General features: G+C 45.7%; 1 protein-coding gene across 2 annotated transcripts in view; it reads left to right on the top strand.

Moving 5' to 3' along the window:
- Positions 1 to 24,852, top strand: part of ENTPD8 (ectonucleoside triphosphate diphosphohydrolase 8) — a 28,328-nt gene extending 3,476 nt beyond the window's left edge. The window contains exons 2-12 of one of the 2 annotated variants that reach the window (XM_035113732.3): positions 10,351 to 10,379; positions 11,423 to 11,539; positions 12,941 to 13,076; positions 13,577 to 13,694; positions 14,538 to 14,688; positions 15,239 to 15,398; positions 17,201 to 17,431; positions 19,168 to 19,434; positions 20,563 to 20,673; positions 22,057 to 22,194; positions 23,342 to 24,852. In XM_035113732.3, coding sequence (XP_034969623.2) covers positions 10,351 to 10,379; positions 11,423 to 11,539; positions 12,941 to 13,076; positions 13,577 to 13,694; positions 14,538 to 14,688; positions 15,239 to 15,398; positions 17,201 to 17,431; positions 19,168 to 19,434; positions 20,563 to 20,673; positions 22,057 to 22,194; positions 23,342 to 23,524 — 1,641 coding nt within the window. In that variant the 3' untranslated portion in view covers positions 23,525 to 24,852. The remainder of the gene's footprint in view (positions 1 to 10,350; positions 10,380 to 11,422; positions 11,540 to 12,940; positions 13,077 to 13,576; positions 13,695 to 14,537; positions 14,689 to 15,238; positions 15,399 to 17,200; positions 17,432 to 19,167; positions 19,435 to 20,562; positions 20,674 to 22,056; positions 22,195 to 23,341) is intronic. The other variant, XM_035113733.3, reaches the window with a different exon arrangement.
- Positions 24,853 to 26,038: the final 1,186 nt, after the last annotated feature.

Consider the following 26,038-nt stretch of genomic DNA (forward strand, 5'->3'; position numbering starts at 1 on the left):
ATCTGTAAAGTTCCCTCATCCACAAATGACGAATGGTTTCGCACCTCATATTCCAGTCAACTATTCTACTTATGTTTCCTCTCCTTGCTACTATTTTCCATGATCTTTTTTGTTTATATGATGTCTTATTCTGATTTTATTTCATCAATTGTTTGTAGTTATAAAGAGAAAGCAAGACACGTGTATTATAATAATAATGATTTTTAAAATGATATCCAAATAAGTCATGTACAGAGGAAGTCAAAAGAAACAGATGGGCTTAAGTGTGACTAACATCTGGATATGATTGTGTTGATACAGTACAAATAAGACATTACTTGGATATGATTATGTTGATATACAGTACAAATAAATCACACACAGAGCAGACCCATGGAAATCAAAGGGAAAGTATGACTCACATTGCCAATGACATAATTATTACCATCATTATAGGAGCTCTGTGTTCAGCTTCAGGTACAGTATATTCCTGCCAATCATTTTCTCTACATAAAATAAAGATGGTGATGCCATGGAATGAATCAGCTTAGGTCCAGGGTGTACTTAGGAAGCTGTCATGGTGAGAAAGACGATTGATCTACCTAGCTCAGTATTGTCTACACTGATTGGCAGCGGCTCTCCAGGGTTTCAGGCAGGGAGTTTTTCCCAGTAGTAGTCATACCTCGGGTCACGTATGCTTCGGGTTACGTACTTCCAGGTTGCGTACTCCGCAAACCCAGAAGTATTTTTCACCACTTTTCGCCCCGCATGCGGTCTGCGCATGCGCAGAACCACGATATCACGCTTTCGCGCATGCACAAAATGGACGCTCGGGTTGCATACTTTTCAGGGCGCGAACAGCACCATGGAACGAATTGAGTACATAACCCAAAGTACCACTGTACATGGGTAGGAATTTAACTTGGGACTTCCTGCATGCAAGGCAAATGCTCTACCACTGAACAACGACGCTTCCCTACCTTGTGTGGGACACCTGCCAGTTGACTACCAGACCAGGCCCATAGCTCAGTTGAGCATGAGATTCTTAACCTCAGAGTTTCAGAATCATGCGTTTGAGCCCCACTTTTGAGGAAAAGATTCCTGCATTGCAGGGAGTTGAAGTAGATGGCCCCCGTGGCCCCTCCCAACTCTTAGATTCTATGACTTTCTATGACTGACTGACTCTGTGGTTGATATAAGATTTAGGCTGCAATCCTGTACACACTTACCTAGGAGCAATGGAGACTGGTCCACCATTAGTGCAAATATGGCGCAGTCTCATGAACTTCAGTCTGCCCTCAGCCAATTCCCTCCTTCCTGCCTTCCTACTTACAACCACTCCAGGAGATGGCCCAAGCTGCCAGCTTCCTCCCCCTCCTTAGTTTCACTGTTGCCGTTAACTCTGCAGGGAAGAGCATGGGGATAAAACTTACCTGGCTCTACCTGACAGCAGCTATATGGCACCACCCATTTTTAAGCTCCCTGCCTTCCACCCTACCAGTCCCAATGGGCACAAGGCAACACAGCCTGAAAATAGCTTGCATTAAACTCAGTGGGGCTGCACTGTTAAACTTGTGGCTTCTTCAGACTGCATTTGTAATCACTAAGGCTACCATACACCATACATTTAAAACACCCACACAAACACACACACAGAGAGAATAATAGGAACTGTTGCCCTCTCTCTTTCTTTGCCTCTTCAGCAGTGCAATGGCAGATTCAGAAGTGCAGGGTCCCTTCATGGTAATCACCCAAGCCTTCTACAGTTACCAGGAACAAGCTTAAAACTTTACTCTGCTTATATTAGAACCGGATGTTTAATCCAGCTCTTGCAGAACACCAGCCAGCAGTCTCAATCCAAAACAGTGATAGGCTGATCAGAGAGGAGATAAGCATTCTTTCTAATAAGGTCCTTTACAAGGTTGAATATCAGTGCAAGTAAAAGGAAACAGAGGGAAAGAACCAGTGCTTTTAAAAGTGAATGATTATACATAGCATACATATATGGCGTGCTGCTTTGCATATGGTTCGGGAAACAATACTGTCCACCAAGGCCAGCCTCCTTTCAATCTGTTACTAAAAGCACACTGCCTTCTGACTAAGGCCACATTCATACATTTAAAGCACCACTATACCACTTGAAATAGTCATTAAGTTCCCTCAAAGAATTTGGAAGCTCTGGTTTGTTCCCTTCCCAGAGCTACAATTCCCAGAGTTCCTGTGAAGAGATATTGACTGTTAAACCACTCTGAGAATGGTAGCTCCAGCAGGGTATAATGGGATGTCTCCTGACAAACTACAAACTTCACAGAATTCTTGGCAGGAAGCCATGACTGTTTCAAGTGGTATCATAGTAGTAGTAGTAGTAGTAGTAGTAGTAGTAGTAGTAATAATAATAATAATAAATTTTTATTTATACCCTGCCCTCCCCAGTCAAAACCGGGCTCAGGGCGGCTAACACCAATAAAATTACAATAAAACATGAAAAACAATTCATTAAAATACAGATTGAAATAAATATTAAAATTTAAAATGCAGCCTCATTTTAAGTAGTCCATAAATCCAAACCATGAGGGAGGAAAAACACAGGGGTCAGACTAAGTCCAGCCCAAAGGCAAGGTGGAAAGATGACAAATCCCACAGGGCCCTGGTCTCCTGTGAAATAGTGTTCCACCAAGTTGGGGCCAATACTGAAAAGGCCCTGACCCTAGTAGAGGCCAATCTAGCCACCTTATGGCTCGGGATCTCCAGAATATTGTTGTTTGTGGACCTTAAGGTCCTCCGCGGGGCATACCAGGAGAGGTGGTCCCGTAGGTACAAGGGTCCCAAGCTTTAAAGGTCAAAACCAGCACTTTAAACCTGACCCTGTACTCCACCGGGAGCCAGTGCAGCTGGTAAAGCACTGGATGAATGTGATCCCGCGGCCGGGACCCCATAAGCACTTTAAATGTATGGTGTGGATGTGGCCCAATAATGTATTGATTCTGCCTTCAGAATCCGATGGTGATCCCTGAAGAAAGTTGAAGCAGAAGAGCTTGTAAGAGCAAGACGGGGGTTGATTTTGGGGGAACTTTCCTTAAGAGATTATTTTTTAAGGGTGGAAAACAGCAGTTTAGCCCCAGGAACAGGTCTGTTTCCTCAGCACCCTCATAAAGTCACCCTAGACACATTTACCTGGGAGGAAGTCCCTTTGTACTCCATGGGTCTTCTCTACTGAGTGCAAATGGACTTCCTCCCTGGTACAGAAGCTGTTTTAGGGCAGCTCCACCGGTTCACCCACACTGGGCACCGAGTGGATAAGATGGGAGGGTTCTAGGACCCTGTTGGAGCCCTCGCACCTCCTTCCCAAAGCCTAGCACAGTGGCCTAGCTCAGGACCATAGGACCAACGTCCAGCCCTACCAGGCAAATGTGATATGATGGTTTAATGCGACCATAAATGCACTCACACATCCCTTTATCATCCAGGCTGCCTGCTTGTTGATGTTAAATGTCAGACAGGTGCCTAAGATTGAGTTTTTATTCAGTAAGGACTGCCGGCTGCATTTTCTATCATTTGTTTGGAACATTAGTCGTTCAAGGGCACTAAGTTTAGGGGTCGGCATTGCAAGGGAGCAACAGGCCCCTTCGGAACAACATACACTCCAGTGTGGGGCTGGATGACTGCAACTCTGCCCTTCTTCCCATGGGCAAAGTCAAGCGGGAGGGGGCAGCTGCCCCCTCCCAATCAAGAAAAATAAATAAAAATGCAAAAATGCATAGGTAACTAAGGTCCTCCCCCCCCCCCGCTTTCCTACTTCCTCCCCACCCAGAGATCTGAACTGATTACTTCTCACCTGGAGATGGTGAGAATTGGGAATTCCTGCATCCAAACTAACACTCAGCTGTGGACCTTCCCCTAAATATAATTTTTATAAAGCAAGATTCTCATCCTCAGAGTCCGGAACAAAGAGCTGTTTCTTTAAAATAGGAACATAGAAAGCTGCCTTATCAGTATCAGTCAGACCCATTGGTCTTTCTAGCTCCATACAGTAGACACTGACTGGCAGCAGCTCTCCAGGGTTTCAGGCAGGCGCCTGTCCCACTTGTTATTGGAGGTGCTGGGGATTGAACCTTCAATCTTTTGCCTGCAAAGGAGATACTCTACCACTGAAGATTCCACCCCTCATGCCAAAGATCTGGATGGGTTACAGTGCTTGCGGAATTAGGTTCCAGTCGTCATGGTTCTGAATAAAGGCCTTGTTATAAAATCATATTTGGGGGGGAGTGTTGCAGGTCTCTGTCATTTTCCCGACGGAGCTGAACTTAGCGCAAATTCAGGAGCTTCCGATCAGCGCCTGTCCTTCTTAAAAGGCAACGCATTTTGGGGTTCATATTTTTCATAACAGCCTGGTATGAATAGAAAGCTGCCTTGTACCAAGCAAGACCATTGTTCCATCTAGCACAGTATTATCTACACCAGGCACCAGCAACCTCCAATCCATGGGCTGGATCTGGCCCACGGAGGCCGCTTATCCGGCCCATGAGCCGCCTGGTCACTGAGCCGCCCACTTGGCAAGCCCCCCCCCACGCTGCGCTAAACCGGCACAGTGTAGCGCAGGGACTCACTGAGCAGTGCCGGAAATGGTGCCTGTGCCTGCGCAGACACCGGAAATCGTGGGCGCGATTTCCGGCGTTTGTGCAGCCGCAGAAGCGATTTTCGGCACTGCAGACCTGCGCAGACACCATTTCCGGCGTCGCACTGCGCCTGTCCGGCCCACGGACGATGCCCATGGCCAGATAACCTTGCTGGCGCCTGGTCTACATTGACTGGCAGTGGCTCTCTGGGGTTTCAGACAGAGTCTTCCCAGTCCTACCTGGAGATGCTGCTGGGGATTGAACCTGGGACCTTCTGCATGCCAAGCAGATGCTCTACCGCTGAGCTGTCCCTTCCTCAGCATTAGGCTATTACTCGTATCACAGGTGATTTATATCTGCCACTGAACCAACCAAACTTCCTGGATTTTTCCACATACCTTTGTTTCAAGTGAAATGACGCAAAAACGCACTGCACCTAACCTTTCAAAAGCGAGACTTGAGACTTATCACACGATCCATCTTCATTAAATAATAATAATAATAATAATAATAATAATAATAATAATAATAATAATAAAAGTAGTGACAGGCCTCAGCTGACAACGTGACTGTGTGCATTAGGCATTTAAAGTGTTTTTTTAAAAAAAATATCCTGCTCTCGCAGGAGAACAGCGTGCCAGGCCGCTGTAAACTTGTTCAAACAGCAATGTTCTTTTGCTCTCAGAGATGTCACTATTTTAAAGGGCATAGGAGGCTGTTGCAGCCCAGATGTTATCTTGCGAACTCCCCTGACTGAAATCTGAGCCCCAATTAAAGGGGATGCCATGCGTGCCATACCCTTAACCAGAAGGGCAGGATACCAAAGGATGACCAATTCATTTATCATAAATTTATTTACATTACTGTATTACATGTGGTATTATTTATGTTTACCTGTGGGATTAACTTACCCCATACATGCCAACTTGACAACTTCACAAGTGCCATGCAATACTTCTTCCACACTTGAAAGAAACTGAAATGTTAGCTTGGGGGCACCTACACTTTGGAACTCCCTGCCTATTGGCATCAGGCAGGTGCCTTCCTGGCACCCTTTTCAACATCTGCTTAAAAACATTTTTGTTTAGTCAAGCCTATCCAGACATGTTGTTGTTGTTGTTTAGTCATTTAGTCGTGTCCGACTCTTCGTGACCCCATGGACCACAGCACGCCAGGCACTCCTGTCTTGCACTGCCTCCCACAGTTTGGTCAAACTCATGTTCGTAGCCTCAAGAACACTGTCCAACCATCTTGTCCTCTGACGTCCCCTTCTCCTAGTGCCCTCAATCTTTCCCAACATCAGGGTCTTTTCCAAGGATTCTTCTCTTCTCATGAGGTGGCCAAAGTATTGGAGCCTCAGCTTCACGATCTGTCCTTCCAGGGAGCACTCAGGGCTGATTTCCTTAAGAATGGATAGGTTTGATCTTCTTGCAGTCCATGGGACTCTCAAGAGTCTCCTCCAGCACTCAGGGCTGATTTCCTTAAGAATGGATAGGTTTGATCTTCTTGCAGTCCATGGGACTCTCAAGAGTCTCCTCCATGGACAAAGACAACAGGCATCCAGACATGTAGACCTGACTTATGTTTTGTTTTCAGCAAGCGTTGATTTTAATCATCTTTTGAATATTTTGAATACCTGGTTTTTTATCAATCATTTCAATGTTTTCTTTTATATAACTGTAAACTGTGTTGGGGTTCTTATTTTTCTGGGCACCACAGTTTAAGAAAGATATTGACAAGCTGGAGGTTTAGGATCAGAGTTCTCCTTCTCCTATATGGGCTGCCTTCCCAGATTGACAAGTTCCATCTGCCCCTCACTTCCCTCTACAGCACATGCAAAACCGCCTTCTTGACCACTGGACCCACTCTTGGTCTCATCCGCTCAATCCACCAAAGCCTGTCTTTGCATTCAGGGTCCCTAACTCACCAGACCCATCAGCTACCTTCACCAGGTTTAGGTGGCCAGTTGAAGCCATTCCTGGGGTGTGGCCGCTGTCACATGCTGACAACTTCTAGGAGCCACACATGAGAGCTAAGTGCTGAGTTGGGGCAAAGGAGGACAAACTACCCCAGAAGAAGCATGACGTGTCACCCACCAGAGGTACTACCTCTCCCCTAACACCCCATACACCCCATAGGTAGATACCGTATAATATAATTAACAGAATACTGGGTGTGGGTGACGCTTTGGTCTAAACCACTGAGCCTCTTGGGCTTGCCAATCAGAAGGTTGGTGGTTCGAATCCCCACGACAGGGTGAGCTCCCGTTGCTCTGTCCCAGTTCCTGCCAACCTAGCAATTCGAAAGCATGCCAGTGTAAGTAGAAAAATAGGTATCGCTGCGGCAGGAAAGTAAACGGCATTTCCGGGCGCTCTGGTTTCTGCCATGGTGTTCAGTTGTGCCAAAAGCAGTTTATTCATGCTGGCCACATGACCCGGAAGCTGTCTGTGGACAAACGCCAGTTCCCTCGGCCTGAAAATGAGATGAGCGCTGCAACCCCATAGTCGCATTTTACTGGACTTAATTGTCCAGGGGTTCATTACCTTTTACCTTAATGCAGGGGTCAGCAAACTTTTTCAGCAGGGGGCCAGTCGACTGTCCCTCAGAACTTGTGGGGGGGCAGGACTATATTTTGAAAAAAAATATATGAATGAATTCCTATGCCCCACAAATAACCCAGAGATGCATTTTAAATAAAAGGATACATTCTACTCATGTAAAAACACCAGGCAGGCCCCACAAATAACCCAGAGATGCATTTTAAATAAAAGGACACATTCTACTCATGTAAAAACATGCTGATTCCCGAACTGTCTGCAGGCCGGATTGAGAAGGCAATTGGGCCGCATCCGGCCCCCGGGCCTTAGTTTGGGAACCCCTGCCTTAATGAATAGAATAGAATAGAATAGAATAGAAAAGAAATATGTGATGTGGGGCGTGTCCAAATGGCCCATTCATTCAGAATTAATCCCAATTTCCTTACACAAAGTTTATGTGATGGTTAGACTAGGTCTGGCTTTTATTGAGTATTTGTCCTGCTTTGTTTGTGCGGAAGTTATGTGACAATGAGCATTCAGAGTTTATCCTGATCTGCTTATAGAGTATTTACTTGTCTTCCCATTAGTCATTTGTTCATCCAACACTTTCCAGTGCTTTTTTCCTGTCACTTTCTAAAACATAAAAAGTCACTGAAAAAAATTGAAAACATAGGAAGCTGCTATATAGTGAGTCAGACCCATTGTTTTTTCTAGCTCGGTATTGTTTGCACTGGCTGGCAGTGGCTCTCCAGGGATTCAGCCAAGAGAACATTTCTGGCCCTGCCTGGAGATGCCATTAGGGACTGAACCTTGGACCTTCTGCATGCAAAGCAGGTTCTCTGCCCCTGAGCCGCAGCGCTTCCTCACAGGACTCAGTCATCAGGCTCCTTCATCAATCTTCTCAGGGCATGTTAGGATAGGAGTACAGGACCCCTGGTCTGGTGGCTTAATTAGTGTGCCTCCACCCCACCCATTTCAACCAAGCCACATCAAGTGTTGGGCATGTAAGGATGCAGCCAACCCAAAAGGGTTTTTTCAGGAAGTATAAATCAGCTGACCAGTGCACCCAGATAAAACGACTCCGAAAAACCCAGCAATCAGCTGATTTCAAACCCTGCAATAGGCGATGATGTCATTGTGATACCAGGTGATTGACAAGTGGCCGGCACCACCCCCTGTCAGACTTCACCCACCAAGGGTGGGGGAGGTATCAACCTGCTGGCTATCCAGATCTACCTCACCACACTTGGTTTGCACAGACCAATGGAAAGGCAGCTTTCTATCACCTTGTCATATTTCATCATGATGGGCAGGTGTGGCTGGTATCAGATCCTTCACATGCACCTCCATCTACATCCAGCCCCTCCTGCCCAGGACTGGCTGTTTGGAATGTGCTAGTGCTGTTTGCCAGGGTTTTATTTCTGGGCAGAAGCCCAAGGCCTTGTTGAACATATGGGTGGATCCCTTTGTCGATCCTGTTTTTGTGAGCTTCTTTATTGCCAGTGGGTTTATCTAAGGCCTGTTATATATAGTTTCTTTGAAAGGGATTGTTAGACAAGCTATGTCAGTTGCCAAATGGGTGACAGGCAAGGAAGCTACTGAATCAGACCCATTAGGCCATGGGTTGGCAAACAAAGGCCCGCGGGCCGCATCAGGCCCAATTGCCTTCTAGATCCGGCCCGTGGACGGTCCTGGAATCCTGGCAGCTAGCATAGTGCGTGTGCGATGGCTTTTTGCGACTCAGCCAGGCTTGGGCGTCAAAAGTGAGGAATCCTGGCAGCAATCTTTTCTTCCGGGGGGGGGGGGAGAGGGAAAAGGAGCCACAGTTTGGATTTCCTCCATGGAGCTGCTGGCGACTGACCTCAGGAAGAGCAGTTGCGGAGGCAGGGGCTTGGAGGTGCCTTGGGACCGACACCTGCCGGTGTCTGTGGCGGCGGTGCTCCCCACCAAAGGAAGCGGGGAGCGCCTGGGCGGCTGCACTCCAAAGCGGTTCTGCGCTCTGCTGGGAGGCCGCTCGTTAGCTACACAGTGCGAGCCATGGAAAGGTGAATAGCTGCTGCCGCCTCGTCTTTCCTCACAAGGGCAAAAGAACGTTTTTGCTTGAGTGGCGCCGCTCTGACTTAGCGTGGCCAATGGCTGTTCCCTTCACCCACGCATGCGCACACGTTCTCCAGGGCTGATAGGAATGGCGTGCTTACCTCAGCCCCCCACCCCGCCTTACGAGAGAAATAATGTCAACATATAAAATGCAAAGGAAGCAATATGGGTGTATGAGGGAACACCTCCCACCCCACAAAAAAATCACATTTGGGCAACGTTGGGGTTGGTCCCAATAAGGTTTGGGGGGATGTAAAAAAAATGTGAGTCATAATCATGGCAACATATAGTCTGGCCCCCCACAAGGTCTGAAGGACAGTGGACCAGCCCCCTGCTGAGAAAGTTTGCTGACCCCTGCATTGGGTGATGTAGCTCTGTACTTCCCACACTAACTGGCAGCAGCTGTCCAGGGTTTCATGGAACTGTGTGAGAGTTTTTAGGGAACCCATATCCCCCTCACAGAAATATAGTTCCCAAAGGTCCCTGGGAAGAGGGATTGACTGTTAAACTACATCCAGGAAAGGAACAAGGGTCTCCTCTCGGCACCCTTAGCAAACTACAGCTCCCAGGATTCTTTGTGGGAAGCCATGACTGTTTAAAGTGACATGATACTGCTTTGAATGTACAGTGCACATGTGGCCTCAGCTGCTTCACTAACTTTAGGTGGCTTGGGAAGAAATGGATGGAGGAGAGAAGAGCCATCAGCCATAGTAGCTGAAAGCAGCCTCCAGGCAAGGGACAGGCAATTCTCATACAATGAGGTCCTTTGTGAGATTACACAGTCTTTATCTTTAAAAAAAGAAAGAAAGAAAAAGAAACACTTATGATATGTGAACTGCCAAATTCTACTTCTCAAGCAATGGTAAGCCAGGAAAGAAAACACAAGAAGAGAATACCTTTCAGAAGTTGGCAAGGTCTTATTGGGGAGGGGGGTTAAGGTAAGGTTAGCAGATTCCCCCCCCCCCCCAATTAATCCAGGGACACTGTTCAATTTCATTGGATTTTGTCAGGAGACTGATTTGTAAATCTGGGGACTGGGAAACGAGAATGTCTGGTAACCTTAGGTTAAGGTGCTCATGTGCCCTCTATTTGACAGCGTCTTCTATTTCTCTATTTAACAGGCCATCCAATACAAGGTCAACAACTTTAGGTGGGTATGCCAGTCATTCAGTTCCTAACTAGTTGAAATTCCCAAGAGGGGCATAAAGCCAACATTCTGTCTATAGTTCTATGCTCCCACCACCCAATATTCTGAGGTAGGCTGCATTTGAACATAGATGCTCCATTCTTAACTTTCATGACTACTGTTGGATCAGATCAATAGCTTATCTAGTCCAGCACCCTGTATCTCCCAGTGGCCAGCCAAATGCCCCAGGGAATCCCACAAAGAGAGCTTGAATCCAAATGGTACTCAACAAGTATTGATTGATTTTATTATTATCAACTTATGTTCCTTCCCCTGCTTTTTAATGGAATTTGGAGGGAACCTGAGAAAGGCACGGCAGTTATTTCCATGAAGTGAGGATTGGCGTAACCTGCCAAGCCCCACCTCCCCACCTCAATATTTATCTTGCCACAACATACAGAAGACTTCAGGCTCGTTCTCAGCTGAGCCACACAGCAAACTCTGGTGTAGCAACCAAGACTAACACATTAACCCTCCTTTTCAAAGCCAAAAAGGCACCCATCCATGTCTGTCTATGTTCTATTTTAGGGTTGCCATATTTCAAAAAGTGAAAATCTGGACACACAAAAATTGTTTTTGACCTACTTTTAAGAAAATTAACCAAAGTCTACATTTCCGACATGGGTTGCCATACGTCTGGATTTTCCTCAACATTTGATGGATTTCCGCCTGGACACGACTGCCGAATCCTGGGAATGACCGGGAAATTCTGGGTGTATGACAACCCTTTATCTACTGGCGGAGGCATTGCAACTCTGGATGCCAGTTGCTGGGAATCACCAGTGGGGGAGAGTTGCTCTAGCGCTCACTTCCTGCTTGCGGCCTCCCCACGGACATCTGTTTGACCACTGTGGGAACAGGACTGGATGGGCCTTTGTCCTAATCTTGCAGGGCTCTTATTTATTTGCTTCTAGGAAAAAGTGCTGATTCACATGCTGCTTGGTAAACAAAGAGCTGGTGTGGTATGAGCTGAGTAACCACTTGTTCAAATGTCACTCTCACCATAGATGCATTAAATTACCTTTGGAAAGCACTTATATGGCCTCAGACAACTCGCTCCAGTCTCAGTCACAGCTACCGGCCGGTGAGAACTACCGGAAGAGCTCTCTAGGTTCCTGCTACAGGTAGGTAGCCGTGTTGGTCTGAGTCTAAACAAAATAAAAAAAGTTTTTATTTTGGTACCGGTATGAGCTTTTGTGTGCATGCACTGATGAAGTGTGCATGCACACGAAAGCTCATACCAAAATAAAAACTTAGTTGGTCTTTAAGGTGCTACTGAAGGAATTTTTTTATTTAGGTTCCTGCTGCTACTGCAGCATCAGCAGCACTTACGGAGTTAAAAGGAAAAGGGAAACCAATTGCACCTGTTTATCTACTGTGTGGCCTTGGGAGCTTTCCTTTCCATTCGGATATCTTTAGTGATCCATGTAATTGATTCTGGCACAAAGTCAAGCGGCAATCAGACGTGCCGCCCAGAGATTCACACACCCATACCCACACATACAACATACCAGGTTTCTCTCTCTCCCCCCCCCCCCCCGCCTCACGGTTTCAAAATTTTCAATAGTGAAAGAATTGGGGGAATCTTCATTTAGATGCAGAAGCTGTCCAGATGTAGAAGTCATCATCTGCATCCCCCAGGATTCTGGGCTCAGTTACAACATACCGTAAAAATTTCCCCAGAATTTGCATCTGTTACCAATGCCCCAATGCAAGTAACTCATTTGGGAGTGATCTGCAGAGGGTTGGATTAGATGACCCTTTAGGCCCCTTCCAGTGCTACAGTTTTATGATTCTGTGGTTCATGTTTGCCTCCAGCCTTACAGAAATGCATTGCCTTGGTATAATGCATTTACTGTATGAAGCTTTCAAAATATGTACATGGAAAAGGGAAATAAATCCACAAAAATTCCTATCCCCACCCACCTGCAAAAATAAAAACCCAGACTATTTCCTCATATGCCCTTTAGTCATTCATTCACTCATTTAATCTTAACTAAAAGACTTAAAAGTGGCTATTCAGGACTAGTAATAAGCTTACATTCTAAAAGTCATAGAGGGGAGGGGGGAGGAGTAGCAAGCTCAGGGACCAGTTCACTTGCCCATATATCCCTGTGGCAGAAGGTGATTATGGTAAGGTTGCCATATTCCCAAAAGTGAAAATCCGGACAAAGTTGTTGTTAAATCTTTGGGATTTTTACAGCATTTTTCTTAAGAAATTGCTCTAGTTGCCATATGTCTGGGTTTCCCCAGACATCTTGCTCATTCGATGAAAATCTGCCCAGACACCATTTTGACAGCCTGATTCCCAGACATGTCTGGGGAAACCCAGACGTATGGCAGCCCTAGATGATGGACTCTCCCTTGTTGGAGCTTGGTTGGTTGGTCTCTGTCAGGGATGATAAAATGTCGATTCCTTTACCAAGAAGGGAGCTGGATTAGAGGACTTCCTGGATCCCTCCCAACTCATGATTCTATGGTTCTATTATCTTGATGGATGGACAGGAAATTCTTTGTGTTTTTAGGAATTTAGCTATGGGCAACAGATGGAACAGCTGGTACCTCCCAGCAGCCCTGGGCATTCTGAGCATGTTCTCCTTCACGGCCCTGCTCCTCATTTTGGTGGGAATCCACAATGTCACACTGCCTCCAGATAACAAGGTGAGTGTGCAGCCATACTTGATACGATGGACTTTTCTTTGAGGCAAATCCACTGAGTTATTTAAGAAACAAATGTACTCCTATTATATAGGCGTGGGGAACCTCAGGCTTCTCCATTTGGCCTCCAGGATTCTCCCCAGGCCATACACCCCTTTCCAGTCACACCCCTCATTGGAGCTTTTCTGCCTGGCTGGAACATGTCCCCTTGAGCTCTGATTATGCCTCTTCTTTGTCAGGATGAAGGGTGTGTTTGTGTGTGTGTAAGCTAGCCCACTGTACAAAGTGAAGAGAAACACTCATTGCTCCACCTACTTGGTGCTGCTCATCACTGGCATGTGGCGCCCAGGTGAAATTTGGCTCTCCGGCCAAGGAAGTTCCCCCACTTCTATCTTAAACCCTGATGAGAGTTCAGTGGTTTATTTTTTATTTTTTTCATTCTAACTTAGCAGCTCAGGTTTTGCACCACCTGACTCTTTCATTCTAAATGTCTCCCCCTCCAGTATGGGCTGGTGTTTGATGCGGGCTCATCCCATACCTCGCTGTTCATCTACCAGTGGCCAGTGGACAAAGAGAACAACACAGGCGTGGTCAGCCAAACCTTCTCCTGTTATGTCAAAGGTCAGCTTCTCCTAGTTACATAAAAACATGGTAGGGGCATCTGAGGGGGGTGGGAGAGGAATCCAGAAGGTCTAAAATATCAGCTGTATTCAACTCCCAGTGACCAAACAACATTGATTATGGAATGTTGACTCTCGGGCTTACGTTGGGGTTATGTTCTGTACTGCATAAAGCCAAAATTCCATATAGACAAAATAGTCTCCCTGCACCTACGAATACTCTCCCAAGGTGAGTGCAATGGTGGCTGGGATTGCTGACCTTCCCCCTCCCATACAGGCACCTGCCCCCTTTTTATTTATTTGTAAAAAAAAAATCGGCCAAGCGCGTAAAGATGAATTGGCACAAATTAAATGTGCCTAAGTTGTGAGTCAACTGTATATAGGTCACAGAGAGAGAGGGAGAGAAAGAAGGCATGTCATAGAGGGGGGCGAAGTGATGTTACTCAGAGAGGGGGCATCAAAGAGGGGGGTATGAGAAAGAGAGATGGGTGTCAGAGAGTGCTGGGGTGTCACAGAAAATAGAGGGGGGTCATGGGTGGGTGGGTGAAAGAGGGACAGTAGGGATAATGGGGATTCAGTTCAGTTTGCAATTAAAAGGAGGCTTAACCTAATTCGCATTTTCCAAAACAATAAAATACTCTTTAAAGCGCTGTCAGAGTGCTTTTAATGTGTGTTGTGAATGTGGTCTACAAACACAAAATATTAGGATAAATTTGCACTAAAAGCCTTGATGGTGACTTAAAAAAATAAGCTGAAGATGATCTGGAAATATGGGGAACTGAAATTAAGGCTGGAAAAAGTAAGATGTGGACCATACCGGTATCTTTGCTTTTTTGTGTTTCAGGGGGCGGGATATCAAGTTATGCTGAAAACCCTCCGCAGGCAGGTGCCTCCCTCGAGGAATGCCTGGATGCTGCCATGACCGTTATCCCCCGAGAAAGGCAGCAGGAGACGCCAGTTTATCTGGGAGCCACAGCTGGCATGAGACTGTTGAGGTACAAAGACAAAGAGCCAGGGTTTACAGAGTGAGGTGAAAACAGTCATGTTAACAAAACAGATGCCTAATAATAATAATAATAATAATAATAATAATAATAATAATAATGGATCTCAGACTAGGAGTCTCAATTTTGAGTTGCTTTATTTTAAAGGACAAGTATTTAGTCTTTAAGGATGCAAATACAATATAGGCTTGAAAGGGCAGCAGTTCTAAGGGTACAAGGCATGGCTTAGGTCCAAGCTATCTGAAAAGCTGCACTTGCCTGTCGGTACTCTGTGCATTTGTGTGCATTTGGACACCTCTTAAGATAGTGTAACCAAATTTTGCGTGATCAACGGATGAGCACTTCTGCATTTGATTACAATTGGACACCATTTTGCTTCAAGATGGCAGACTGAACCTTTCAAAACCACACCAACATTTGGGTTTCTTAGAATACCTGAGCAATGCTGGGTACGAAGCTGCCAGTAAACAAACAAACCCCAAACTCCAAGTTAGCCTCATGCTTCCAAGTTCACAGCTCTTCTTGGCAAATTACCCTACAGAATGGAGAATGAGTCTGCATCAAAACAAGTTCTGGAAGAAGTTGCCAAGACTATCAAGCAGTATCCTGTGAGTTTCCAAGGGGCTCAGATCATCAGTGGAAACGACGAAGGCGCTTACGGCTGGATCACTATCAACTATCTGTTGGACTCCTTCACCAAGGTGGGGGTGATGCTACATGACTATGAACAGGATGCATATATCAGGCATATTGTTCCAGGCCTAGAACAAGAATAAGCTAGATATTTCTGTAGTACAGTTGCCATCTTCCCTGGCCATGCTGGTTGGTTCTGATGGGAACCCAATAAGGATAAGCTATGTTGTGATCTCCAATCATTCCTGACCATTGGCTATGTTGGCTGGGGCTGGTGGGAATCCAACAACATCTGGAGGTCACTACGGTATTTTGCCTACTTGTGGGCTAGAGCATCTTATTAGAAATAGGAAGAGACAGATTTGAGGCTTTCATCAGCCCATGAAGCTGATCTTGGGCCAGTCATATAATCTCACGCAAGCCTAAAGGTAAAGGTAAAAGGACCCCTGACCATTAGGTCCAGTCGCGAACGACTCTGGGGTTGTGGTGCTCATCTCGCTTTACTGGCCGAGGGAGCCAGGGTACAGCTTCCAGGTCATGTGGCCAGCATGACTAAGCCGCTTCTGGCGAACCAGAGCAGCGCACGGAAATGCCGTTTACCATCCCGCTGGAGCAGTACCTATTTATCTACAGTACTCGCACTTTGACGTGCTTTCGAACTGCTAGGTTGGCAGGAGCAGGGACTGAACAACGAGAGCTCACCCTGTCACGGGGATTCGATGGAACACAAATATATTCTTTATCATCATGGTATTCTGCTGGTTGAGGCTTGACAGATCCTATTCCACTATGAGTTACTTCACTCCCGTTCTCTGTGCCTACCAACAGCTACTGTTGCTTAAATATTGCTTCTGGCCCTGCCCATTTCTCTAAGTCAGTGGTTTCCAACCAGTGTGCCATGGCACCCTGTGTGCCTTGAATGATGATCAGGCATGCAGCGGGCAACCCTCGCCTCTCTCCCTCTTTCTTTCCCTCCCACCTCTGATGCCCTCTTGCGTCTCTGCCTCCCAGAGGCTTGCACAGCTGTTTATTGCAGCAGCCCTGGCTATAAGCTCCGCAGGCAAGGGTGCAGGGCAGCTCAACTGCCGCCCAGAGGACTCCCAAGGAGATGGGAGAGGAGAGGAGGCTAGGGGAACACTCCGCAAGGGAGAGTGTTCTAAAGGGGGTGAGAGGTTGCCAGCTCTACACGCAAGGGTTGACATAACTCGGCTCTTGAGCCCTGCAGGGGTATCGAAGAAAGAATGTAGTTGGTCAAGGGAGCCGTGGACTCAAAAAGGTTGAAAAGCTCTGCTCTAAGGAGCCAATGACAGTTGAGTGGTGGGACATTTTCAAGATGGCAGGTATCCACCAGCTGATTAAAGGGGAACATCCAGGCATTTGATGTGGGCCAATTTAAGAATACAAGCCCCAGTGGATCAGATCAAAGGCCTGCCTCTGGTATGGGGACTCTGTAGGCCCTCCAGATGTTGCAAGTCAGGCAAGTCAACCCCAGACTTTTGTGCTGAGGGCTTCTGGGGTATGGCAAACTAATCAGGTACTTTTGTTTTGCAAGGTCTTTAAGAGCTTACCCTTATTACCAGTCAAAAAACCATAGTTAATAAACTCCAGTTAAACCACTGAACCGGGTTCTCACCTAATGCTGAACCATGGTTTGTCAAACTATGGTTGTTAAATCATGGTTTAACATTATGTCTGAACAAGGCCATAGAGCATTAGGAAATGCTGACCAGAATAAATGCAGAGGTGGGAAGATTGTTTTTTTCAAAAGTGGGAAGGTGCTCAGTACTAAAATCGGGTAGATCTCTAAATGATGTTCCTCCTGCCTCTTGCCAGGCCTCACAAGTGCTAACCTTTTGTGGTATCTCTGCAGTATTCTGCTAAAGACAGAGGATGGATTCACCCCCCTTCAACCAATATATTGGGCGCATTGGATCTTGGAGGGGCATCAACCCAGATTAGCTTTGTTCCAGCTGGCCAGATCACTGATCCAAACGAAGCCGCTCACTTCCGACTCTATGGGTTTGATTACACCATCTATACCCACAGCTACCTGTGCTATGGTCAGAACCAAGCCTTCCAGCACCTGATCCGGATTCTAATCGTAAGTCACTCGTTGCCAGTCAGAAGCTACTCTTGAGCAGAGAGACTTGGCTGGTGGTGGGAGGTGTTAACTGAAAGGGAAAGGAATATCATCTAGGAATATCATCTACAGAACCCTTAAAATTTCCCAAGAGTCTTGGCAGACCATTTAATGATTTTTCTACCTGTTGTACCCATTGAAATGTGCTGTGCTAGATGCTATATGGCTTTTAATAGTATTTTTATTGCTACTTTTATTTCTTACATATTTTATTTTATTGTATTACAGTTTGTTGCATTGGATTAAAATCAAACTAAAATAAGCAATAATAATACACTTAAAATCAGTATGAATGTTTAACATGAGCATGCGACAGACCACTTGAACAAAGCTCACAGACCACAGTTTGCAAATCCCTGATCTGGGCTACAATAAAACAAAAATAGGGATCAAACCTTAAAGAATTTCATGCACAGTATTGTTTTTAGATGTTCTTAAAGAAATTTAAAACGTAGGCATCAAACACTTTGAAACTCCCTGCCTATTGACATCATGCAGGCACCTTTATTGTACTGTACTATTTTCAGTACCTTCTAAAACCATACTTGTTTAGGCAAGCCTATCCACTTTTAGAATGTTGGCTTGTGTTTAATCTGGTTTTTTAAATTTATCATTGATTCATTGATTTTATTCTGTTAACATTTTAAGCCGGGGGGGGGATTGTAAAGATATTATTATTATTATTATTATTATTATTATTATTATTATTATTAAATCAAAAGATGACCATTTTTAAATTGTTGTGTCGTCCCCCCCCCCCCGATAATTTTATTCTTTGATTTGCTTTGTAAGGTTTTATGAATCTATTAAAAATAATTTTGGATAACAAATGCAAATGAAAAGGTATAATCAACAGGTTGTAGGTAAACTCAAGGTTTATCCCAACTCTTTGTTTTCTAATTGTCTTGTTTGCAGGAGTAGAATTGATTTGTTTTCAACTGCATTAGCCTCATCTGTGCTACACACTTAAAACAGTGTCATACCACTTTAAACACTCGTGGTTCCCCCAGAAGATCCTGGGATGTGTACTTTACTAAGGGTCTGAGAGATGTTAGGGAGATCCCCTATTCCCCTCTTAGATATACCATTCCCAGAGTTCCCTCTTCGATTGCTAAACCACTCTGGGAAATGTAACTCTATGAATGGGGAATAGGGATCATTCCACTCCTCCGGGAAGTAATGGTGGCGACCAACTTCAATGACTTCTGAAGAGGATTGTGTTGCTGTTTAGTCGTTTAGTCGTGTCCGACTCTTCGTGACCCCATGGACCATAGCACGCCAGGCACTCCTGTCTTCCACTGCCACCCGCAGTTTGGTCAAACTCATGTTGGTAGCTTCGAGAACACTGTCCAACCATCTTGTCCTCTGTCGTCCCCTTCTCCTAGTGCCCTCAATCTTTCCCAACATCAGGGTCTTTTCCAAGGATTCTTCTCTTCTCATGAGGTGAAGAGGATTAGAAGAGGATTAGACCAACCCATAGAGGAGGATAAGGCTATATGTTCCATTGTATGCCTCTTAATGTCAGTTGGACAGCACTATTGAGCTCAGGTCTTTAGCTTCCCATTGGTGCATCGGGTTGTCCATTGTGAGAACAGGATGCTGGACTCGTGCCATTGGCCCAATCCTGCAGTGGTCTCCTTATGTTCTTATGAAGGTACATCTGGACTATGGTTTCACTCTGTGGTTCTTGCCTCCAGAATTCAAGCTCATCAGATCGGATCGATCACCCTTGCTATCCAAAGGGCTACACTTCATCCATCACAACTGAGTCTGTCTATAGCAGTCCATGTGCCAAGCAATCAAACCCACCTCCAGCCTCGAAGAACTTTACCCTGGTGGGCACAGGCAATGCTATCCTTTGCCGGGAAGCCTTCAAGAGTATTTTCAACTTCACAAACTACAAATATAATATATCCTCTGGTTTCAACGGGGTCTACCAGCCTAAGGTCAACGGGAAATTTCTGGTATGAGAGCATGCCAATTAATGCTTAAAAGTTGGGAATAGGGATGTTCCTCTGTGTGTCTGTGTCTGTCATGCCCTTGGGTTCACACAGAAGTAATGAATAGTCCAAATGCACATGGGCGTAACCAGGAGGGCCGGTGGGGGGCGTATAAGACTACTTTTTAACCCAGGAAAATCTTCTCAGAAGTCGGGGGTTTTCTTATACGCCGGGTCGTATTTCTTATAAAGCGAGTATATCCCAAACTCTATATTTTAACTGGAAAGGTTAGGGGTCGTCTTATACGCCCAGTCGTCTTATATGCCGGAATATACGGTAAATAAATAAAAATACTTAAGTAGAAATTGTGACAGATTTTTCTGAGTGCTTGGGGTCAAAAGAAAGTAATTTAAAATAGATGTTGTTGAGGCATTTCATTCCAAATCTGCTAGAAAGAGCCAGACAGAGTATGATGACAGGCGGGTGTCCTGCCCCCCCCCCCCATAACATAAATCTTGGCTACACCCATGCAAATGCAATTTATCAGTTGAATAATACTAGAATGTTTATTACTTTCATTTATTATTTACTTTTTCCACTGAAACATAGTTTTGAATTGTTTTGTATTCTCTTTTTGTGTCTTATAAATGAATTTCATTACTGATTTATCATCTGATTTTATTTTGTTGCAAGCTTTATTCAAGGACCTCATCCTTCAGTTTATTAGCTAAAGTAAAAAGGAAAGTAGAAAACTGGTCCATCTATCCTGCTGTAGTCTACACTGACTGGCAGAGGCTCTCCAGAGTTTCAAGCAGGGTTTTCTCCTGCTCTACCTGGAGATGCCATCAGGGATGGAACCGGGGGCCTTCTGCATGCAAAGCAGATGCTCTACCATTGAGCGACGGCCTTTCTGCTAAAAATAAACTAAGATCCTAGTCCTCATGGTTCTGAATAATGGGCTGAATTAAAACATAGGTCCATCTAGTTCTCTTCCAGCCCTACCAGGAGATGCTGACGAATGAATCTGGGACCCTTTGCATGCAAAGCTTCTGCTCTGCCACTGGTCTACACCCTTCCCCGGGCTTCTATAGCCATTGTTGGTTTTGTGTCTCTCACTCACCTCTTCATGTTTTGTTTTGTTTTAAATTTCAGGCCTTTTCTGCCTATTACTATACCTTCAATTTCCTGAACTTGACTGAAACTCAGCCACTGGCCACTGTTGAAGATACTATCAAGACGTTCTGTGCCAGGGATTGGGACGAAGTAGGTATCCTATCATCCTGGTGTGGTTTGGCTACCTTGGGAAGGAGGTCACAGGAGACTTGTTGACCAATCTGCAAAATGAACATATATTTACGAATATATCAGTTGAGGCACTCCAATTTGGTAGCCCAAATTCTGCTGCTCACACACCAGATCTCTTGGGCAGAGTTGATGAAGGACATTTTTTCTGCCGGAGGGCCACATTCTCTTCTGGGAAACCATCCAGGCCAGGGGGACACATATCCATTTGTGGGCAGGGCCAGAAGTGCAAGTGGGTGTGGTCAGAGAGGCAAAGATGGGCAGAGCAGCCCATGAGAATTTTCCCTTTCGTACAGTAGCCTCTTTCTGTACACATCGCTATCTATACTCCAACAAGCATGATCAGAGTTCAAATGACACAGCCCAGCCCAGCCAAAACACTCAAGGAGGGCACAGAGCAGAGTTGCTGAAATGTGTAGCCTGGGTGAAGCAAGTGTGGCTGGAAAAGAAGAAGAAGAGTTTGGACTTGATATCCCGCTTTATCTCAAAGCGGAGTCTCAAGGAGTCTCAAAGCAGCTAACATTCTCCTTCCCTTCCTCTCCCACAACAAACACTCTGTGAGGTGAGTGGGGCTGAGAGACTTCAAAGAAGTGTGACTAGCCCAAGGTCTCCCAGCAGCTGCATGTGGAGGAGCGGAGATGCGAACCCAGTTCCCCAGATTATGAGTCTACCTCTCTTAACCACTACACCACACTGGCTCTCACACATCCTCTCTGGAGAGGAGGTGTCACCTGGCAAGAGGCCTGAGGGCCAAATACAGAGATTTGAAGGGCTGGATTTAGCCCCTGTACCTGAGGTTCTCAACCTTTTCTTTAGGAAGACAGCCAACAGCCTTCAGATGCTACCAAAGCCCCAGAATCAGTTCCCTGGGTCTGTTCTCAGCCTGCCAAAGTCGTCGCCTATGCTTTTTACCTACACAGGTGCCACAAGACCCAAAGCTGTCTTTGCTGAAACACAGCTGCCCTTCGGAAAGTATTGAAGGTTCACACAACAGGACCCTTCAGTCACCTTAATCCAGGCATGGGGAACCCTGTCACCCTCCAGATGTTGCCAAAATAGAATTCTCACCAGTTCCCAGGCAGCACAGCTCATGGTCAAGGGTGATGGAAGTTAAAGTCCAATGACATCTGGAGGGTCACAGGTTCCCCATCCCTGCCTTCAAAGGATTTCAGGTAATTGCACTGAGTTGCTGCTGGTCAGAGTAGCCAATGAGGTGCCCTCCAGATAAGGTCGGACTCCAACTTGCATCAAACCAGCCAGTATAGCCAATGGTCAGGAAATGAACACACTCCTACCTCAGCTGCTCTTGAAATGCTGTCTCTCTCCCTCCCTGCCTTTCCTCAGGTGAAATCCACCTACTCCAGCGAGAACGAGGCCCATCTGAAAAACTACTGTGCTAGTGCCAACTACATCCTTACTATCCTGCTGGACGGTTACGGCTTTGGAACGGACACCTGGAACAACATTGCCTTCCAGATGCGGGTGAGGGCAGAGCTGAAGGTCATGTCGGTGTATATGGTTTAGGTCCAAGGTATCTAAACCAGCCCAGGTTTTGAAGGGACTGATTGTTTGCAGAGAGTTTGTCCTAACCCCTTCTACCTCTGCCCATTTCAGTTCCCCACCCCCACATAAGCCATTGCTTTCTCCTCCTTGCCAATGGTCTGGGGAAAAAATCACTTTCACAAGGGCTTCTGTAGGCGAAAATAGATACAGATCACCTGTGTGGGATAATTAACAAAATGCTTAGCTGGAACTCTCTAGATCCAAAGCACAGGACTAAACACTTTCTCCAGCAAGAGAGAGCCCCCAGCAGCAGAGTTTAAAAGTCACAAAAGCAAGCAGCAGTGTACTGTGAAGATATAGGCTGTTGAAACCATTTTAATATCCCATTTAGTCCACTTTCAGAACTTCCCTGTTCCTACTGCTCTTAGCCACAGACCACACACCTTAGTGAGTTTTGAAATGCTTTACTTTACTTTACTAAATGGCCTCGGTCCAGTATACCTGAAGTAGCGTCTCCACCCCGATCGTTCTGCCCGGACACTGAGGTCCAGTGCTGAGGGCCTTCTGGCGGTTCCCTCGTTGCGAGAAGCCAAGTTGCAGGGAACCAGGCAGAGGGCCTTCTCGGTAGTGGCACCCGCCCTGTGGAACGCCCTCCCATCAGATGTCAAAGAGAAAAACAGCTACCAGATTTTTAGAAGACATCTGAAGGCAGCCCTTTTTAGGGAGGCTTTTAATGTTTAATAGTATTTTATTTTTCAGTTGGAAGCTGCCCAGATGGGCGGGGTATAAATAAATAAATAAATAAATAAATACCATCATCATCATCACCATCATCATCATTATTATTTACAAAGTTTCAAAAGTCAGGTTCAGGCATTTATCTATATAGCAGCAAGTAAACACAGGTAGAAATCTTGGGATACAAAATATAGTGAAATAGCCCTAAGTACACGATCTGATCCTGGAGCCCCAGGTTCTCTCCCAGCCCAGGAAATGGCAAGGAAGCCCACCTCTGCCTGAAATTCCAGCTTTGTGTTGGCTCATGGCAAGGCTATTAGCATTAAGTGGTGGGCACGGTGTTTGCCCTCCTTTGTAACTCTACTCTCTCTCTCTCCTTCTCTTGCAGGCTGCCAACTCGGAAATTGGTTGGACTCTGGGCTACATGCTCAACCTCACCAATATGGTCCCCTCAGAGGCCCCTCTACAGCTGAAAGGGCAAGAGGAACCGATGTGGGCAGCCAACGTTTTCTTCATTGCCGCTGTGCTGGCAATCTGTATGGTCCTGCTGATGATGTATTTACTGCGCTGAGACAAAGCAACCACAGTTTGGACTGTTCACCTCCCCACAGCCTCTGTGTGGGTTAAGGTGGGGCAGTCAGCTCACCAGCCCCTCAGCGGACCCACAAGCAAGCAAACACTAAACAGATTGGCGGGAGCCACCAAGCCACACCAGCTTCAACTCTCTAAGTCCCAATGGGACCAACATAGGCTACTTGCCCAACTAACAATGATAATGCCCTTTCTTTTCAGAAGTACATGCAGTATATAATTTATTGTACCATAATCCCCCCTCCCCAGCAGTGCATTAGCTACGTAAACCGTAAAGTCCCTAGTAAGGAACTTATCTCTTCCATGAGTTGTTGCAATGGTCAGCGGCAAGCTGCTTTCTTTCTCATCAACCCCCCCCCCAAAAAAACACGGGGTGATGATAAGATATCTTATTGTCTTTGTCCCCTCGCGGGAACAATGAAATTACTGTCCTATGCTGCAGGAATCTCCTAAGACACTGGGAATAATGGAGGTAGGGCCTTGACCTCCCTCGAAAGCACTCTAGCAATATTATTAGTAATGAAAATTAATTGTAATAGGAATGAATTTACAAGTACTATTGTTTCTCATCCAGTGTTTACTGGGCCAGTAGTTCACTGGTGCAGGGTGCCAGGAGTCAGTCGGACAGGAGCTACAGTGGTCTGATTCAGATCTGGAAGAGGAACTGCCTGGGGTGGGACCCCCAAAGATGCAGGGACTAAAAACACTATGCAAATACTGTAAATGCTTGGGGGAGTTGATTCTATGGGGCTGGTTCTCATCTCCCTGTTGTGGACAGCTAGTTACATCCTTCTTCTTCTTCTTCTTCTTCTTCTTCTTCTTCTTCTTCTTCTTCTTCTTCTTCTTCTTGCACTAAAATATTTTTGTGGGTGAACGGATCTCTCTCAACCCAATCAGGAACAAACCTTCCACAAGACTTAAGGCATGTGCAGGCTGTCTTCATTTTCCCCTTGAGATTCCATCACATACCAGCAAAATTCAAATTTGAAATGAAATTGAATGTGGAGTACTTGGGCAACAAAAAGAGACCTGGACTTTTGTGGCAAGAAATGCGATGGGAAAATGTGTGGGATAGCACATGACACGACACCATAGAAATTCCCTGCAGACAAATTGGAATGAGTGTGCAATAAATACCGGTAGTTGGACATTGTATGACCTCCCTGCAAACTTTGCACAAACAAATCAGGACAAATGTTCAATAAACAGGTCATCAGGAACTGACCTCACAGTGCTCGCTTGAAAACTTTAAAATTCTTTTTATTGCACATTTCTCAAATAAAAACTTTGCTAAGTGTTTACTGTGGACTTATGAAACCAGGAATTATCTGCGGTGCTCTGCTTTTATTGAAGGATTTGGTAATGAAGACCAAATCTGGCTTTCAGAGAAACTTATCTTTCATGAAGGAAGCTTCGCACTAGTCCTTATGGATTTATGAAACCAAGGATTACCCAGTGCAGGATTTGGTATTGGAGGCAGGGTTTGGCTTCCATGACTGGCTGGGGATGATGGGAGTTGGGATAGTCCAAAAGAGCTGAGGGTGCCAGGTTGGGGGAAGCTGGCCTTACAGGCGTAGATGGCTGTAAAAAGGGGGCGGAGACAAATTCAGGGAGCTAGATCCACAGCATACATTTGAAGCACACCTAATGCATATTTAAAGGTTGTAATATCTACCAAAGAATCCTGGGAACTATAGTTAGTTAAAGATGCTGTGAATTGTAGCTTTGTAAGGGGGAACCAACATGAAGCTCAACATCAAAAAAAACCAAGATCATGGCCACTGGTCCCATCACCTCCTGGCAAATAGAAGGGGAAGAAATGGAGGCAGTGAGAGATTTTACTTTCTTGGGTTCCATGATCACTGCAGATGGCGACAGCAGTCACAAAATTACAAGACGCCTGCTTCTTGGGAGAAAAGCAATGACAAACCTAGAAAGCATCTTAAAAAGCAGAGACATCACCTTGCCGACAAAGGTCCGTATAGTTAAAGCTATGGTTTTCCCAGTAGTGATGTATGGAAGTGAAAGCTGGACCATAAAGAAGGCTGATCACCGAAGACTTTATTCTTTTGAATTATGGTGCTGGAGGAGACTCTTGAGAGTCCCATGGACTGCAAGAAGATCAAACCTATCCATTCTGAAGGAAATCAGCCCTGAGTGCTCACTGGAAGGACAGATCGTGAAGCTGAGGCTCCAATACTTTGGCCACCTCATAAGAAGAGAAGACTCCCTGGAAAAGACCCTGATGTTGGGAAAGATTGAGGGCACTAGGAGAAGAGGACGACAGAGGATGAGATGCTTGGACAGTGTTCTCAAAGCTACCAATATGAGTTTGACCAAACTGCGGGAGGCAGTGGAAGACAGAAGTGCCTGGTGTGCTCTGGTCCATGGGGTCACGAAGAGTCGGACACGACTAAACGACTAAACAACATCAACAAGGGGGAAACCATAGCTTCCAGGATTCTTGTGGGGTGTGGGGGGGAGTCATGTACTT

This window comes from Zootoca vivipara, chromosome Z2, assembly GCF_965207765.1.
Source record: "Zootoca vivipara chromosome Z2, rZooViv2.hap1.1, whole genome shotgun sequence".
Classification (NCBI taxonomy): Eukaryota; Metazoa; Chordata; class Lepidosauria; order Squamata; family Lacertidae; genus Zootoca; species Zootoca vivipara.